General features: G+C 41.4%; 1 protein-coding gene across 2 annotated transcripts in view; it reads right to left on the bottom strand.

Moving 5' to 3' along the window:
* pcdh15b (protocadherin-related 15b) overlaps positions 1 to 20,230 on the bottom strand; it is a 362,569-nt gene that overhangs the window by 128,725 nt on the left and 213,614 nt on the right. For both annotated transcript variants that reach the window (XM_078163506.1, XM_078163507.1), the window contains 5 exons: positions 11,834 to 11,953; positions 11,498 to 11,683; positions 8,428 to 8,664; positions 4,874 to 4,990; positions 1,900 to 2,040 (listed from right to left, as the gene is read on the bottom strand). In XM_078163506.1, coding sequence (XP_078019632.1) covers positions 1,900 to 2,040; positions 4,874 to 4,990; positions 8,428 to 8,664; positions 11,498 to 11,683; positions 11,834 to 11,953 — 801 coding nt within the window. The remainder of the gene's footprint in view (positions 1 to 1,899; positions 2,041 to 4,873; positions 4,991 to 8,427; positions 8,665 to 11,497; positions 11,684 to 11,833; positions 11,954 to 20,230) is intronic.

Below are 20,230 nucleotides of genomic sequence, written 5' to 3'. Positions count from 1 at the left end.
GTGCTTCTTTCAAAATTCCTTTGTGCTTCTTCAGAGCTCAGAGAGTTTTCCAAATTGAAGGTAGTACAATTAAACAAAATCCTCAGAAACGCTACATAAAAAACCTTGCAAGCTGCTGCAGGGTTAGCGAGTTAGCTTGCTAACTAGGTAGGCTATGCTAACTATTAAACTTGCCAGTAGACTAGAATATTAGTGTGTTAAGCAGGATTTATACTTGTGCAGCAGATTACGCTGTAGCCTATGCATGTTGCCTACACTGTTGTGAGCATTTATACCTGTGTGGTGGTGTGTCTGTGTCACTGTGCAGTGTTAGTTAAGTTAGTAAAGATTAGATGATTCAAAACACACCCAAAACACACATTAAACATGGCTTAATAGTGACTATTTCAAACACAAGTACACAAATCAGCTTCACTTAATTTCACAGACAAAGCACTTGTCTCTATCTGGACACATTTCCCCACAAGTACAACATGCTAATGCTATTAGCACAAGCCTATGGCATTTTACATTGTGTAAATTAGCCTAGCAGCTAGAGACGACGAGCAGAGATTTCCTCTGCTCATATGAAGCCAGGATAAATCACACATAAGACTTAAAATGCTGTTTTGTGGAGGCTTCATTGTCTTCACAATTTATTGTTCCTTATCTGTGAAATTTAAGTAAATAAAGCTTACAAAAATAAACAGGAGGTCTGAGTCCCACATTTCTGGGGAGGTGCACATCAGGCTACGGCGTAGGCTCTATGTCGATGTGGAGCCTATGCCATAGGTATGGCGTCGATTCAACGCAGAAGTATAAAAAAAACAATATTTTAGTGTATTACTTGTTAGCATAGCCAACCTAGCAAGTTAACTCTATAACCCTGCAGCAGCTTATAAGGTTTTTGTTTAGTGTTACTGAGGATTTTGTTTAATTGTACTAACAATTTGGAAAACTAGCTTAGCTCTGAAGAGGCACAAAGGAATTTTGAAAGAAGCACAGGAGTAGCAGACTGACAGTGTCAGAGGGCTGTGATTGGTTGATGTTCCTGGACCAACGTTAGTCCAGGAACGTGACGAAGGTTGTTGATCCAGGAGTATGTTCTACCTGGTAAAATCCCATTGTGCTACAGATGTACATGTTTTATATCGCTTAGAATGCAAGTGTAAAATAGAAATATCATGTTGTTGCATTCGTGGTACAAAAAAGAAAAATTAAAAAACTGCAATAGGTATCCAGGTTCAGGTAACTCAGCCTTTTACAGAGTGCTTCATACAACAAGGGTTACCAACCTTTTCTGTGTTTCTGTAATATAAACCAATGTCTACTTGCAGTTCATGTCTGAGTGGTCAGCAGTTCAATAAAAGAGTAATTTTTTTCTTACTCGAGTGACCTCAAGTGGGAGCTGAACATGAGCTCTCTCATCAAAAAAGCACAACAGAGGAGACACTACTTGTGGCAGCTGAAGAAGTTCAACCCGCCAATCATGATGCACTCCTACACTGTCATTATGGAGTCCATCCTCAATCACCATCTGGTACGCTGCTGCCACTGCCAAGTTCAAGAGCTGACTGCAGGGAATCATTCGCACTACAAAGAAGGTGATTAAGTGCAATCTGCTGTCCTCCAGGACCCCCCACCCCCTTCTGATTTTCCTTTCTCAGACTGTTTAATGTCAAAAGACTGATATTGTCATCCCTAGAACCCTGACACTAGCATGGCTAAAAAATCGAAGATGAGAAAATCACAAAAATAAGCACCTTGTGTCGAAAAAATAGTCTTATTTTTTCTTATTTACTACCTTAGATTCATCATATGACCCTCTGTGGGGCTCCCAACCACAGGCATACAACAGTGTATACTTTATGGATTACTGGTGACCTGGAAGTTAAACTGTGTGTGTGTGTGCATACTTACACTGAACTTGAGGTTGGGCTCCTCGTTGAGGTTTACTCTGGTTACCACATTCCCCGTCTGTTCCTCCACATCAAATATACTTGCAGAGTATGGATAAGCCTCCTGGTTGACTTTGTAGCGCACTAAACCCGCTGGGGTACCCTGTGAAGAGAACAAGTACACTTAAGATGACAGATTTAGATGAATGTGGTATTCGGGTGAAATATCTACTGCATGCTGTCTGGAGTACTACCACTCTTACAGACTTCTTGCAGAGTAGCATCAAATTAAAAGCACAGTGTGGTAATGCCTGTTCAGTATTTAAAATCCAAAGCAATTAGTTTCGGCCTAAATGTCAGAGAGTGTGTCCCAGTCCAAGTATATATGAAGCAGCTAAGACACACGTCACCACTTGGGATATACAGTGTGAGGTTCAAGTTTAGGAACTCTAACGATCATGAACTGACCTCTTGAGTGTTGATAATGCCAGTTGGTGTAACTAATTTGACTTAAAATGTCAGGAAACACATACAATTACATTATTTTATACTTTATAATATTACAGATAACCAGCTTATAGTTTTCTGGCTATCATCTAACATCTTGACAGTGTATCTGATTGTCTTTGGGACAACTTGGACTGGTCACTTGCTGCCATTAAAACTGTACTGTCTATTTCCCCCTTTTTTTCTTCGGAGACAGGAGGAAATCTCCACTTATCTTAGTCATTAAGACTTTGATTGCTTTATTGCTTTAAATTTTAAATTCCCACAGGTGCTCAATTGGATTTAGGTCAGAGGAACAAGAGGGCCAATCAATGGCATCTATGCCTTCATCATCCAGGAACTGCCTACACACTCTGGCCGCATGATGCCAGGCATTGTCCTGCACCAGGAGGAACCCAGGGCCTACTGCACCAGGACGAGCCCAGGGCCCACAGCACCAGCGTAAGGTCTGACAATCAACTGCTGGCTATGACATGGAGGTCTATGCAACCCTCCAAGGATATGCCTCCCAAGACCATCACTGACCAATAGCCAAACTGGTCATGCTGGATGATGTTACAGGCAGCATAATGTTCACCATGGTATCTCCAGACTCTTTCACATCTGTCACATAAGCTCAGTGTGAACCTGCTCCCACCTGTGAAGAGAACGGGGCGCCAATGGCGGACCTGCCAAATCTGGTGTTCTCTGGTGAATGCCAGTCGAGATACACAGTGCTGGGCTGTGAGCACAGGTCACACTCTAGGATGCTGAGCCCTCATGCCACCCTCATGGAGTCTGTCTCTGACAGTTTGGTCAGAAACATGCACATCAGTAGCCTGCTGGAGGTCATTTTGTAGGGCTCCGACAGTGCTCCTCCTGTTCCTAATCACACAAAGGAGCAGATACCTGTCCTACTGCTGGGTTGATGCCCTTCTATGGCACTGTCCAGCTCTCCTTGTGTAACGGCCGGTCTCCTGGTATCTCCTCCATGCTCCTGAGACTGCGCTGGGAGACACAGCAAACCTTCTTGTGATGGCACTTATGGATGCGCCATCCTGGAGGAGCTAGACTACCTGTGCAACCTTATTGGGCGACAGGTACCACCTCATGCTACCAGAACACCAAACTGGAGAAGAATCGGTCAGGAAGGATAAGGAAAGAGCAACTGTCTGTGGCCACCACATGCAAAACCATTCCTTTTTGGGGGTTGCCTTCATGCCTCTTCATTGCACCTGTTGTCACTTTCATTTGCACCAGAGCAGGTGAAAGTGATTCACAATCACTTGTGCTTCCTAAATGGACACATTGATTTCCCTGAAGCTTAACTGCCTTGGTGTTATACTGTGAAGATTAAGCGTTACCTTACTTTTTCTGAGCAGTGTATATGCCGTATCAATAATCTCTATACACAGATATTTGTATATGTATGCAGAATCTGTAGGCAAGGATATCGGAACCATTGTGGTTGCTGTTTGAATACTTCTTCTACCACTGGCAGTACTTGTCGATGTGTCTGTTCCACTGTGAGCATTCATTAAAAACCATCTCATAGTGTAGTGATTCAGCAAAACTTCACTGTGGCGAATTCTTATAAAGATCTGTACTTCAGAGGTAAATTGTGGGTCTGAAGGGTAGAAGTGACATTGACATCTAAATATAATATATATATCCAAGGCTGTTAAGGTGCTATTTAGTACCTTGTTTGAGCACCGGGCGCCTTTATAGCACACAGCCTTGACAGCATGATGTTACTTTTTGACCCAGGAGAGTCTAGCTTGATGCTTAGACCTCAAGTCTGAATCAATTCAGCTGATGTAGGAAGACAACGAGCACATTAGTCAAAGGAACATGGGGCTTTTAAAAAGGCTTATGGGGGTAACATTGCCAGAGTAGAAGATTTCACACTGATATGTGGGACTTCTTGAGCAGTAATGCAAAGTAAATGTACTCTGTGTTTCTGGTCTTTTTTTTTTTTATAAATATTGACTTGGTGATTTACTACACTGTAAAAGTGCAAATTTACCAGTTGGTTGTTTCCTGTTTCCGACAAAGATGAGAGCTATTTTTCACACACAGCCGCTGCATTTCAGATTAGCATCTAAACAAAAGGCTGTGTGACTCAGCAAATCCACACAAACCATATTCACACTGCACTTAGACCCCGCTATGACCATTTTACAACCTTTTAAACCTGGAGTTAACTGCACCAGACTATCTAATGGCTCACAATGGAACTCTAAAGTGAGCTAACCTTCATTTTACAGCAGGCAGAGTAAACCAGCCTATATTACAAAGATGTTTCGAGTTAAAAGCCCAATTGAGGTATTGCTAAGTGTTAGACTGGGGTTAAAAAACGGCTCCACTGGAGGAAGAAGTGCAAACACATTCAAAACACACGCACAGACACTGGAGACAAGCGTCATTATCTTGCATCATTCCCATACATAATTTGAGGAACAGACTGTGAAAAACAGTTTGATTGAACAGCAGCAGCTGGAAATGCTCACCACAGGGTCAGAGTCATTGGCCATCACCGTGGTTACAATGGTTCCCTTGACAGCATTAGGGGCAACCAGGCCTCGGTACACTGACTGGCTGAATACCGGAGAAAAGTCATTCATGTCCTGGAGAGAGAGATAAACACACACAGAAAGACATTAGGATTGTAAACATACAGTATAGCAAGCTGCTTTTGTGTTCCTGTAAGTGTGTAGAATTTTACACATTTTTAATGTAAACAACGTGCAACGTGACTTTATGAGCATATTGCTTTTGCTTTCAGTCTGATTCTTAATTTTAACTTAATTCTCATTTTCACTTTCGCTCTGCAGTCCCCAAAATTACCCACAACTGCAGACTCATTTTTCATAGGTTTGGGAACATCTGGCCTCCACAAGGGAGAAAAAGCAACAGCTGTTTACAGGAGCAACACCTAACCCAGATAACACAACCCTTGAACCCATAATCTAATGCTAATGTTAATGTATGAGTTGATCTGTTTTGTTCTTGGAATTGGGAAAAACATCCATTTATCAGTGAGCAGAAGAAAAGGGGTGGTCACAGGATGGAAAACCTGTGGGTCTAAACAGGTGTAAACAGTTGGGTTGGGGGAAAAATTTTTATATTTTGCTTAGCGATACTGTAACAATACAGGGATGCCAAGTATCAACCTTTTATTATATACATCCCTAATTTTTGCAAATACACATTTTAACACAACTTTTGGTACTAGAATAATAAAATGAATAGCTTTTTCGGTCCACTAGATGGTGCTGTTTTGTTTTTCCTGGTGAGGTCAGCAGAGGTCTCAGTCAGCGGCATTTGGCAGGAAGTTCATCAAAACCAAGACAAAGGCAGCGTAGAAAGAAATCAGAAATGCGGCGTCTGTATTTCAGTCAAACGTCTGGACTTATTTTGGATTTTTTAACATCGAAAGGAAAGGTCTTGAAAATATGACGCATGTGATTTGCAAGCAGTGTCATATGAGACTAAAATACTCTGGGAATACTAAGAACGTAAGTGCTTATCTCATACTCGACCATCCAGAGATAGTGTTGGCTGACGGCCAAGCTAACACTAAACCTGCTCCACCGAAAAATCAACCAACACTGCACACACCTAGCTTGACAAAACTACCATCCAACTCTGAGAGAGCAAAGAAAATAACACAGTCCATCACCTACTTCATGTGCAGAGATCTGTGTCCATACAGCATTGTTGAAAGCAAAAGCTTTTGTTACATGCTACAAACACTCTGTCTGTATGTGACTTAGTTCCAACCTTTTTATCACTGATGCCGTAACAAAGCTCTACAGAGAAATGAAGCATAAAGCTGAGGAATCTAAGTACAGCAGGGAGGGTGGCATTACTTCAAGGTCAGTGGATTCATATGTGACTATAATGGCACATTATCTCACAAAGGACTGGAGACTGCTGTATCACGTTCTCCAAACTAGAGCGGTACATGAAAGATACACCCAAGCAAACACTACAGAGCTCCTGCAAAATGCAGCGCAAGAATGGGGCATTGTGGTTGTAGCAGTCAACATTTCTAACATGGTTGTGCCATTCAGTTAGCATCACATTTTGCTGCAATAAAAATGATTAAAGTCAGATGAACAGACTGAAAACTTTGTCTTATGAGGTTAAACTGATGTTGACAAAGTTTTTCTTTGGGAAAATAATTTGTAGTTGGAAAAAAAAGGTAATAAATCGCAATATATCGCAATATTTTGTATCGCAATACTCAGCATATTGCCATAATATCGTATCGTGGCCTATGTATCATGATAATATTATATCATGGGTCCCACCCCTAGTAAATTGGGCGAGAAAACAGCAGAAATATTGAAAGTGAGGACACCAATAATGTATTTGGAGTTGACATTCCTTTTAGACATTATACTGTATACACTGGTGACATCTCATTTAAAGGGTGGAGTATCAATAATAAGAAACTGGTACAATGCTTCTGGCAGCAAAAACAAAGCTGTCACAAGGCAGTGGCTAAAATAAGAGCCGCTCACCACTGATGAATGGACAGAAATAATATATGAAATATATATTATGGAAAGGTTGTCATTTTCCCTCAGAGTCTGAGCAGGAGTTTTGTTCCACATTTGGACCAAGTGGACAGATTACATTAAAGCTTAAAGTGTCAGACTGTGGCTGACTTGATCTAATAATAGCATCTAATAGCTCGCTCTTGATTCATTTTTTTTTCTCCCCTTCAACCCTTTGTAGCATCTAAGCATCTAAGTTTCCAGCATTTGATTGTAAATAATTGAAGCTAATGTTATAAAAGAAAACCTCTGGAGGAACCAGGCTTTATAATAATTTTCCAAGGTACCATTTGTTTTAAGTGTGTACAATGCTGCGTGGATTTACTTGCAGTAACACTAATACTATGTAAAAATGATGAATGTGAAATGAATGCTTTTCAAAAGTGAAAATAAAATCGAAAAATAAGTAAGTGAGGACACCACAGAAGAATATTGTATGGTATTGGGGATGTCAACTGTCGGTTAAGCACAGAGAATATTTTTGACTGGTTACGCATGTCGGTCTGTGGGGTATTTTACTACTTTTACCACCTGGCTCTGGTGGGAGCTAGCTAGCTAGCTAATTTGGCCATTTTCGCTAATAACTACCGTCCTGGCCCAGCAGTGTTGCTGTGGAAACATTATGGTCATCCTCCCATCTCCCCCCAGGTCGCACTGGTGAGGAAGCAGCTTAGTTTTGCGACACAACCACACCTTTGTATGTTATCACTGTTAGCTCTGTTAGCACCATTGGCAGTGTCACCACAAGTAGTCTTGCTAACATAACTAACAATGCTAAAGGAGTTTTGCGTCTCAAAATAAAGCTGCTTACTTGCCAGGGATACCTGGGGGGAAACCAGAGGGTGGCTGCCATGTTTCCACATCAATGTCATCCTGCCACTTTAACAGTGTTACCAGCGGTAATCACAAATAAGCGGCACCACTAGCTAGCTCCCACCCAACCTGGGTGGTACGCAGTGCAGAGCAGCAAAGGCTAACGTTAGCTAACCAGTGGAGATCAGAGGTTTCACATATCAATGCAGCAAGTAAGCTGTATGGCAGCTAAGCCAACAGAAAAAAATGGCATCACACTTACATCACAAAACAATAAAATTTCACTACCTATAAATGGATAACAATCACTGCTTTGAAATGTGCTGCTAAAGCTCACTGAGTCAAAGGCCCATTGTAGTTCACATCATTTTGTGTTTTTTCCTCCTTAAAATGAACTGGTTGGTTACGGGTTACTGGGTGTTCGACTATCAAAAGCAAAATTAACCAAAACTGAAGTCCCTATGTGGTATAATGGATTTTAAAACTTGTTCCAGATTTGTCAAATTGAAAAAGACAAGGAAGTTTAAGCGGGATAGATTTAAGTCTAAAGTTCTGGTTGTCAGAGCTCCAGACAAGACATGAATGTTCCATAGATTTTGTGCAAATGTAGTAAATGTGCTAATGGATGCATCAAACCACTGGTGTGGCCCCTGAATGTCAGAATAAACACACACCCACACACTCACCATAATTCTAACAGTAACAGAGGCGAGTCCAGGAGGCATGGTTCCCTCTGAGTCCGTGGCCTCTACTGTGAATGTGTATGTAGCTTCTGAGTCAGCCAGAGCCTCGTAGTCCAGAACTTTAAGAACCGACAGCTCTCCAGTCACCGGGTCAATGTGGAACAGCCGAACGATCTCCTGGTCTGAGCCTTCACTTCTGATTCGATATGTGAGGTTGGAGCTGAGGTCAGCGTCTATTGCCTACAGAGGAAAGAGAGAGAGTCGGGGAATGGGCAAGAAAGTAATATCATCACCTTGTGGATTTATGGCAAGTTGAATTTTTTATATTTGCCAGAAGGACAAGGATCTACATGTGCTGGAGTTCGAAACAGACTGGAGTATTTTCATTAGGTCTGTGTTTGGGCTGGTATGTCTGAAGCGCCTGTGGTAGTGACTTTTATAGTCTAGCTGGTGGCCTGTATCTTATTTTTCCTACTGTAAGTCTTTTACTGTGTAGCAGGAGAACAAGCTGTCTTTTTCTTTCGTTTTTTACATTCCTGTACAACTCAGTGTGTCTTCAAGTGTTGTCAAATTAAAATTCTGACTCTTTAAGATGTATCTAGTCCTGGCTGGAATGCAACAAAGATTTCAAAATAGATGGAGGTAAATAACTCAAGACTATGCCGATGAGTCTTTCTGAAAGCACTCAGTAATTGAATTTATGACTTGAACGGATAAGGACCCCTTTAATTTGTTTTGTTAAAGAATTGTGACCCTTATTCACAGTGAGTGAGACATTTTTCTGTTGATAACAAACTTGTTAGTGCTCACTGGTGGACAAATTAATGTAATGCACTATTTTGTTGAAAACATTTTGGCATCTCTGAACTGCATTACTTGTCACTTATTGGCTGATGGAGATACCAAGCTACAAACAGCCAATACAACGGTCTGGATGATTTATTGGTTGCAAAAAGGGCTAATTTACACACTGGAACCTCACAATTTATAAGATGCTACATCAGGCATTTTTTTTTAGAAAGCTTCAATGTAAACAACTACGGAAATTATTACAAAATTAAAGAGGACCTGTTATACTTGTTTTCAGGTTCAGGGCTTCCCACACATTTATTTATTTGTGGCACACCACCACAATATCAGCATTTGGCACCACATTTAGATTTCCTCTGGTAGAGTTAACTCTGGGCACAGATGGAGCGGCAGAACGCCAAGCACAGGAAGTAAACTTAGCCGTTAAGTCATGTAGTCTTAGTGTTGTCAATCGTTTTACCAACCTACTTCAGATAATACCAGCTGTGTTTCAGTGAAACCACACACCCCACGGTACAGTGCTGGGTCTAACGAGCACAAGGAAGTTTGCTTTCTCTGGCCTCTGCAGCAGCTGCTCCTCTAATCCTTCAATCTGATCTGATTAGATCAATCTGACCGCAAACTGATCGTGAGGAAGTCTTGAGTGTGATGATCAAAAAGTTTATTCCTCAAATCCCTGTCCCATGACTCAAACTCAACAAACTGTCGTTGATGAAAAAAGTAAAACTTGTGAAGATTGACACCTATGCTGGGTTCATGGACCCACAAGAACATCAGCATTCAGGGAGGGGACACAGAGTAGTCACAAAGGAACATAATATACACAAACAAAAAGAGAAAGTTTGCCTATCCAGCACCCCTCCTGAAAAGGCCCAGTTTGCTCTGATCGGGCAGCGTTTGGCAGAGTATGGCAACACTTCCCACAGTTTAAAGCTTCTAAACCCAAATCTTCACCACCACACATGTTCCAGTCGGTATCTAAAATCTGGGAGAACTGACCTTCCGCTAAGCCCCACGCCTTTGTGATGGTCCGTCAAGCTGTCGGAGTAAGCATGGACTAACTAACTGCACTCCCTGAAGAAATATGATCATATTTTTGGAAAAATGAAACAGTGATTCCAGAGAGAAGCAGACAGAGGGGTCTACAGTCTGTGTTTGAAGGATATATCCAGGATGTCAAACTGACTCAGCAGCAACAACAGGTTAAAAAGACAAAGATAGTTAGAAGCTAAAGCCGAACTATAGGCTACAGATCACAGTGTAAAAGTGAACCACCACATCACTGCTGATCGCCACAGAAGACAATAAATAGAAAGGGAAACTTTGCTGATATTGAACCAGCTGTGTGGCATCTCAGTGTGTGCAGATGAACGGTGCCAGCACCTGGACTGCCACTGGCGGACAGGCAGGGATCTCCAGGAGAAGTCAAACAACATTCATCTGCGCACACTGTGATGACACACAGCTGGTTCAATGTCAGCAAAGTTTCCCTGCTTCCCTTCACTGGTTCCTGTACAGCAGGGTCGGTCTTTGTTTCACTGTTATAATCCTTAAAAAGCAAAAGCAGCATGTGTATACATTCAGTAGGCTATATCTTCAGTAGCTAGCTAGCTAACCCTACACTTTTCAGGGTTTGATTTTGGTTTTGGAACAGGGAAGAAACATATATCTTTTTCCAACCTCTCCAGGTAATGAGTATCATTAATACACGACGTGCCCGAGGCACAACATTTAGCTCCAAATCCACAAAACCAGCCTGAAAATGAAGGAAACCTGAAACAACTGCATTAGAGTCAATGGAGCACAGCTGTGTTGTTGTCGGACCCTGGTCTGAGCCGGCCTGATGCTACATTATGATTGGCCAGTCTACGTCTGGAGGCAAGACTTAGTGAACTTAACATCAGCAACCAGGATTACATGATTCCTTGACATTAGCATGTAGCTAAATTTAGCAGCGTAGACTATGTAATGGAAACCCTCACAGTAGTGTGCCTGGAGCAAATGATCATATAAAGAAATATGTCATGAGCTGAAGTCAGATACTTTTGAAAGTAGAAAAAACATTAAAAACAAAGTATTCAGAATGGTCTGAAGCCTGAGGTTTCTGCTCACAGGGAATACTTTCATATGTTTACCACAATATTTGAAACTTTAGCCACATTTTATAAGAACATTCAACATTGTACGATTATAAATATGATTGACAATAAGAAAAAAGCAACATAAGTTCCGAATGGACCAATCCATCGATCAGCTAACTCACCTTTAACTGTAGTATGACTGTATCCTTTGGGCTGTTCTCTGGGAGGCTGACATTGTACGTTTGCTGGGTGAATATCGGGCTGTTGTCGTCTACATCCAGAACGGTGATGGAGAGTGTTAATCTGGATCGCCGAGGGTCCACTGCACCATCCCAGGCTTCAACGATCAGAAAGTAGTGACCTTTCACCTTTAAGATGACAGAAAAACACGGTCAAACATCAACACTACAGCTACAAAAAATAATCATACTGTCATCTTTGTCAGTTTACTGCTTTCTTTTTTTTTGTATCAACAACCATAACAGTCCAAATCCAAACACATCATCGTTTCCTCTGACCTCTCTGTCCAGTGGCACCGTAGTCCTGATCGCTCCAGTGGCGTTGATGGAAAACAGCTTCTGGTGGTTGATGAGCCGGTAATGGACCTGACCACTTGCCCCAAGATCTGGGTCTGTCGCCTAAATATGGACACACAGACATCACACAAGCACACATGGAATAAGAAAGGAGGCCTAAAGGTTTAAATCATCTCCTTTGAAATGCCCGCAATTCATCAGACTGCCTTTGAAGCAAATCGGTCTTTTAATTAAAAGTGAGCTTCCTCTCGAATCAAGCTAAATGTGAGTGAATGAAGTATGTCTGTGAGTGTATACAGTGGTGAAACACTTAACCGCGTTCAATCTTGTTAACATTTACAAGGCTTTTTTTCGGGAATAAAGAGAAATATATTTGCGAGTGGGTGAGTGAATGTGTCTGAGTGAGAGGGGGAGATATTGGGGAATGACTCAGAGGAGAATTATAAATGCAATTTCCTGCTTTACAGCTTCACTTGGGGGAGGCTTTGTCAAATTGCTATGCGTCCAAGAATCCTTTGTATTAGCTATGACCTTTTGACCTTATACGTCTAACCCAACACCGTCTTCTTATAGCTATACTCTTCAAAAATGACACTATAGATAGCTATTTTTTCCTTCCCTTCTTCCATCCGTTCGTACCTCATGTAATTGCTCTTGTCTGTAAGTTTCACACAAAAATTCAAACTTTCTAGGTAAAGCTATGACAAGGTGACAAAGACAGACCTTAGCGATATCCTCTACCTCTGTCTCACATTTTCCCAGCGTGGGCTCCCAGTTTTCATTTTTTCCTCCTTAATGCAACTTGTCCAGGGCAATTAAACTTCTTCTCCACAGGTAGCAAGTGTTAAACTTTCCCAGAGTTAATGAGACAGTGGTTTCAATTTCCACTTTGGGAAAAAAAGGTAGCACTGTCTTCCTTTGTTGCACGTCCGTCATCTGACTATCTATCCATGGACTACAGTCAAACTCTGGCTCCGTCTCCATGTCATCTCTTTCAACTCATAAAATAAGGTGTTGAGAAGATGACAAATTGCCAGCCGGAGTTCTTTCACCCTGTCTGAGCGTTCATCCTGTCCAATCAGCATTCTGACGGCATTAAAATAGATGAGAGCGGGGCAGAGGAGAGCAGAGCACAGGGAACTATTAACATGGTTTGTGTGTGCGTGTGTTCGTGTGCGAGTGGCTGAGGTTTGCTTACGTTGCTTTCTGACTCTGGAAGTCCCCAAAAGAAAAATATAATTCAGAGGTTTGTAGCAAGTGTTAAAATTAATTGCTTCACACCTGTTCTTATGGCTAACAGTCAGAGAGCTGTGTGTGTGTGTGTGTATGGTTGTGTGTGTGTGTTATCAGTCAGAGCTCGAGCAGTCAAGGACTTTGCATGACAAAATTAGTCAGCAGGAAGATTATTCTGAAGTTGATTAAATGTTAAAAACACGGACTTCCTCGTGATTAAGGATAATCCCTGTGGTATTTGCATACATTATGTTTCATTGTTAATTTTGTCAGCAAAAATCATGACAATAAATTCTCTTTCACTGGAGATATTGCCATGACAATGATGTGATGTTACTGAGAATGTAGTAATCACTGAGGATAAAACCCATGGGAAAATCTATTTAAGATCAATCTAACGAAAGGATGAAAAGCAAAAACACAGTGGAATGAGAGTCAGCTGTTGGCAGCTCTGCCTGACTGTACTGAGGCACAGCAGGGCTTTACGCAGCAGGATGCTAACACACTCACAGTGACATTTCTAACATGCTTTAGCACACTTAGCTTAGCACGTTAGCATTTTAGCATCCTAACATTTGTCAATTAGCACTAATTGCAAACAACTAAGGCTAAAGGAAATTTGTTTTGCAGGTATTGTATAATAAAGATGGACAACAAAAGTGAAGGCAAAACATCTTGGTTGCCCCCTGGTGGCTGGCTGCAGTATTAACCCCACCACCCTCCCAAAACATTCTCACTCCGACCTCGTCAAATATCGACCTTTGGTAATGGACTTTCCACATCCAGATACGACGTGAAAGGTACCTTGAGTACATTGGTTTTTCACATTCTGGTATTGATGTGACGTTCGCGAACAAGCTGATTCTTTGAACCGGCTCTTTGACGTGAACGAGTGAACCGGCTCTTTAGAGTGAATGAGCCAGTTCCTAATTTCTTTGTTTTTTTTTGCTGTAATTTACTCTGTATCCATTAATTTCAGATTATTTGATCCGTAACAAGTTGAGAGAGACTAGTTTGTGAGGGAGAAAGACAGTGCAGCCGCTCACTCGTTCACTTCAAAGAGCCGGTTCAAAGACTCGGCACGTTCGTGAACATCACATCACTACTATCCGCTAGCACTTGCTTGTATTGACAGGCTTGTTGTATATAAAGGGCGTTGCTATGGCTACACCAAACTTTATGTCTGTGGAGTCTATTCTGGGTCCATGTTACAATATCCATATCACGTGACGCGATATATCAGCAATGCGATCTGTTGTTGAACCCACTTACAACCCCCCCCCCCATAACGCTGATGGATGTTCAAGTTTGGTTTCAATTAATTACTTGATGCTAAAAAAAGTAGGTCATGACTGTGGGTGTCAAATGAGGGCCAGCAATCAATGTCAGCGTCACTTGAGATTGGTTTGATGGCAGGAAATTGATACTGTGGAGATGTGATGTGATGTGATCATTTACCAAAGTCTTGAAAAACACACATTTTGACCTGATTATGATGCAAGGTGAAAAGTTAAGTTATTTGTTTTCGTCCGCGGGGGATTAGGGCTGTAAAAATTGTTCCAAAATGACATTGAATACTATTTGGCTATTAAAATGGATCACAATAAACATATTTGCTTGTGTAGGCAGGCCTTTATTTATTTTAACAAAAAACCTGGTGTTTTCATGGAAGTGTAATGCCCGTCGTCCAGTTTCCCCACAGCTTTACACCATTTTCTCTATCAGCATTGCTGCCGTTGACAACGCAGTTCACACTGTTAGCATCGTTAGCTGCTAGCCTGCTCAGCCACCTCAGTCTTGAGAGCCACGTGCAACCTGGCTCAGACTCTGCATCATAGATATGTTCTGAATGTGGTTTATATCACCTTTAAATGAAGCTGTTGTAAGCTGTGTCATATGTATGGCTTTATAGTGCATGTTGTATTTCTTATGTAATGTATTAGTGTTTTATTTGGTCCCCAAGGGGGCGCACTTAGTTCAGTGTTGTAGTGTGGGACCCTGTTTGCTCTTTGCTTGTTTGCACGCTTAGGAGAAACACCTGTGGTACTCTGGAGTTCAATAACTTCATTAAACTAAGTCTCAAAAAGTCCAGCAGCTGTTGTACTGCAGCTTTCTCCTCCACAATCAAATATTAATTTTTGTTTTAGGTGATTTTTACAAATCTAATATATATTCAAATTTAGATTATTTGTTGGCAGCCCCACCGGCAATCTGTCCAGTATTTCTCAAGACATTTCACTCTTGTCTAAAGTGGACCAGAGTAAATTGTAACTTCAGAGGCTGTGTCAAAAATTGTCAGTTCGAAATGTTTATCTAACTCCCATCACATCAGTTCATATTAATATTCCATTTTATTTGCTGTACTGTGTCAATTCTTGCTGTTGCAGTGACCCATTTTTCTCCGTTTGCCCAATTTAGGATCATTAAAGTTTCATCTTATCTCATGCTGTGACTATTAGGATTAATAGAAATTAAGTTCTGTCTTGCCGGCATTATGCAGACAGAGAGAAGAATGAAGTCTTTTTGGTGTGATTTGCATTCAGCGCATCATTGATATCTGCATGTAAAGCTGTATTATGAATTTAATGGAGCATCCAGCTTTTGGATGATTATCTTGGTTTGTTTGGAGAAGACAGAAAGAATTAACCATGGACAATGAGAGAGAGAGAGAGAGAGTGACAAAGAGACAGAGAGGGAAAGAAAGGATGGGGTCTGAGAGATGAGAGATTTAAATTAGGTGGCGAAGGAAACAAACATTTTGTGAACATGAAACTGTGTAAGTTTTGTTGATGTAAAACAGCAGAAGTGGATGTAATGTGTTTGTTCTTATGTTTGTATTTTTTGCAGTTACATTCATGCAAAGCAGTGTTGTGAATGAATGATGTAAATCATGACTCTTAAAGCAAATATTTAACATTTTGGGAACTACACTTGAGTGCCTTCTGACAGAGAGTTAGATAAGATCAATTGTATCTTTTAGGGTCGACGTCACAATGACGTGAGTTTGTTAGCTGGAGGCAAAACCCAAATCGCCACCACAGGGCTAAAAATGCTGCTGTAGCCCATCTGCTTCAAGGTTCAACGTGTTGTTGGTTCAGAGATGGTCTTCTGCATACCTTGGTTGTCACGAGTGGTTATTTGAGTTACTGTTGCCTAGGACCCTACAATACCAGAGTGACGACACTTGCATTGACTCCTGTGGTATGCTGAAGTTAAGCTTCACGCGCCCTCTAGTGGGGCATGAGGGCATTACCTTTCCGACCAGAAAACCCATTCACTTATAGTATGTCTGACGCGCACTTGCTTGTAAGTTGATGAAAACGGCCTTGTTTTTACTTTTAGGTGTCTTGGTCATATTAAGTCATGCTTATAATTTGTTTATTTCAAAATGTAGAGAGTAACATTCACCGATGCTCCTATTACGTTAGATTATGGTAGATTATGCTTTTAGGTTTGCTTGACTTTGGAAACCCACAAGAATTCCTGGTCGGCAGCAGTGCAGCAATACTGAAGTTCAGTCAGTTCTTGAGCGGATATGCAACGCGCTATCCCGCCACTAGAGGGCACATGACCAACTTTCCGCTTAACCAATGTGTGTTGCTACTCTGGTATTGTAGGGTCCTACTGTTGCCTTTTTCTATCATCTTGAACCAGTCTGGCCATTCTCCTCTGACCTCTGGCATCAACAAGGCATTTTCACCCAGAGAACTGCCGCTCACTGGATATTTTCTCTTTTTCGGAACATCCTCTGTAAACCCTAGAGATGGTTGTGTGTGAAAATCCCAATAGATCAGCAGTTTCAGCAGGTTGTTTTGACCATGTCTACATTCAGTGAGTTGTTGCCATGTGATTGGCTGATCAGTTATTTGTGTTAACGAGCAGTTGAACAGGTGTACCTCATAAACTGCACTGTATGTTGTCAAATTATGTTTGTCATGTGTTCCCTTATGTGCTATATATGCACTGATGATTTACACAATTAAGGTTCCTAATGGATAATTAAAGTTATATTGATTTGGACTGATCTGAAAACACTCATTCCTATGTAAGGTATCCGTAACCGTACGTGTTTGGAAGTGTCAGATCAGATAAATTCCCAATCATAATTACAACTTGGATGTTGACAGGAATGCTGTTTACACATCCAAAGCTCGTTATTTCAATACTTCTGATATGACACAAACGTGGCATAGAGCTCACTAATTAAAACATTATATCAGCAGTGAGCCATCCTGGCAACAGAACTCCAGGAAGTTATCGGTCAGGGCCAAGAAATCGTCTGGCACATAACTTCCCTTTAAACAGCAATTTGTCATTTTTATACTTGGGTTTTTGTACAGATTAAACAAACAAGACGTTCATTCACTTGTATTTCACAAAACACTCCGAGGATTTTAATCTTCCTTGTTGTCGTCCGACTACCCTTGATCAATATTCATTGGAATACAGAGGACCATCTGTTTGCAACAACCTACTTCCATCACTTCAATCAACATCTACATTGCCGTTAGAGTCTAATTAGCAAAGATTGATAATTTCATTGTAATGCATGTCAACTTGTTAACATAAACTTGTCTGTAAATTGTATATTTCTATCAATTATGTATCACTGCTTGGTCTTGAAATTTTGATGAATTATGCAGTCTTTGTTTTTATCTGTTTTTTTTAAGTGTGACTATTGATAAGACTATGTGAAGTATTTCACATGATTCTTTTCTCCCCACAAAATGTTACTTTCTTTTTCAATTTTATGTATATGTGCAAGTACACAAAATAACATGTGACGAGTTAATTAGTGAGCTTTGGATGCGCTACCAGGCAAGGGTGGGGGAAAAATCTATATAGTGTAGCATCACAATATTTTGCATGGCGATATTGTATCGATACACGGATGTAAAGTTTGGATCTTTTATCATGTATATTATTAATTTTTGCAAATGTGCATTTTAATACGACTTTTGGTACTAGAGTAATAAAATCACTTGCTGTTTCTGTCCACTAGATGGTGCTGATATTTTTTTTCCTGGTGAGGTCAGCAGAGGTCTCAGTCAGCTGCATTTGGCAGGAAGTTCATCAAAACAAAGATGGAGGCACCAGAGAAAGAAATCAGAGGTGTGTCGTCGGTGTTTAGATGAAACAGCTGGACTTATTTTGGATTTTTAACACGGAAGAAAAGAAGAACTAATACTCCAGGAATACTACAAACATGAGGGCTCACCTCACAATCCACCATACAGAGATAGCATTAGCCGCTGACGGCTGATCTAACGCTAAACCCGCTCAGTCGAAAAAATAATACCAATACTCAATACCAAGTACACCAAGTTCGGACTTGCGCACTTGGGAGTTCTGACTTGGCAAGTTCGACTCAGGAGTACAAACTCCCAAGGACGGCTGCCATTGCCGCTGGTCTGTGAGAAATGCACTCTGGGATACCTGGCTGTCAAAAGTCCACACAAGTCACCTCCAGATGCATCCCCGATGGAACGGGCAGAGCAAGTTCACATCCAGGCATTTGGACTGTACTTGGTTGGATGCAGACTTTGAATTGGAACAGTACTTGGGCTGCGACTTTTGACATTTCACAAGTCCGCAAGAATACAAGTCCAGGCAAGAACACAGATTGAGAAATGCCTTCCAACTACCATCCAACTCTGAGAGAGTGAAGACAATAGCACAGTCCATCACCTACTTCATGCACAAAGATCTGCGTCCATATAGCGTTGTTGAAAATGAAGGCTTTTGTTACATGCTAAAAACACTCTTTGTATGCGACTCCGACATTTTTTCACTGTAGAATACAGCATGAAGGGTGGCATTAACTTGTGACGCCTGGACTTCAAGTTCAGTGGATTCATATGTGACTATAACGTCACATTATCTCACAGAGGACTGGCGACTGCTGTCTCACGTTCTCCAAACTAGAGCAGTATATGAAAGTCACACCGGAGCAAACACTGCAGACCTCCTGCAAAATGCAGCACAAGAATGGGGCATTGTGGTTGTAACAGACAACACTTCTAACAAGGGTGTGTCATTCAGTTAGCAGGTCTGCTTTGCATCGCATTTTGTTGCAATAAAAATGATTAAAGCCAGATGAACAGACTGAAAACTTTGTCTTATGAGGTAAAACTGACAGTGACAAAGTTTTCCTTTGGGGAAATGATTTGCAGTTGGCATGGGGATTCCCACCCCTACTGACAGGTGAATTGTGTTGCCTTTGGACAGCACAAGGCTAACTGTTTCCTTGTTTTCAGTCTTTATGCTAAAGCTAACCAGCTGCTGGCTAAAGCCTGATTTATGGTCCTGCGTTAAATCAACGACGTACCTACATTGTAGGGTACGTGGCTACGCAGGAGGCTCGCCGCAGCCCCCGGCGTAGCCTGACGTGCACCTCCCAAAAAATGTAACTACACGTCGAAGCGACGCAGGCCCAGCGCAGACCGAGAGGGCAGTGATTGGTTTGCTTGGTAGCAACGCATTTCTGGTTTCGTATTTCCAGATTGCGCCATTCCCGCCATCTTTAAACATCTTCTGTTGCGATGTAGATGTTACAGTATTAACATACTTTCTTCGACATCCAACAACTCCAACTCCAGCAAGATTCTCTCTCTCTCGGTCGCCATTGTTCACTGTGACCGGAAAAGCCAGAAGCTAAACAAAGAATCAACTAGAGACGACGATAACCATTCAGTATAACGCAGCCCCCTACCGCTCTGGCGGTGAATTGCACCACGACGAAATGGAGTGACGGAGAAGTTCGAAGGGTTCACGCCGGCATCACGGCAACGACGTAGGTAGCGCAGGACCATAAATCAGGCTTAAAGCCTAACACACAGATAACACAGTGGTATCTCTCTACTTAACTAACACCTGGCAAGAAAGTAAATGAGCATATTTCCCAAAATATCAAAGTGAGAAATTCCCAAGCTGCCATTGACAGTGAATACATATTTAGAGTATTCATGCACCTTCACATGCTTTTTCACAAGTTTCTCAAAAGGCAAAAATAACTTAATGGCACACTCAAATGTGCAAAGTGTCAATCTTGCAACATTTTCTGGAAATTGAGTTATGACATGAAAGATTTAGCCCTGTGATGTCAGCCAACTGAACTGATTGAGAAAACTTGGGGAAAAAAAAGAA

The sequence above is a fragment of the Epinephelus lanceolatus genome, chromosome 21 (assembly GCF_041903045.1).
Source record: "Epinephelus lanceolatus isolate andai-2023 chromosome 21, ASM4190304v1, whole genome shotgun sequence".
In the NCBI taxonomy this organism is placed as follows: Eukaryota; Metazoa; Chordata; class Actinopteri; order Perciformes; family Serranidae; genus Epinephelus; species Epinephelus lanceolatus.
This window is presented reverse-complemented; position numbering and strand designations above follow the sequence as displayed.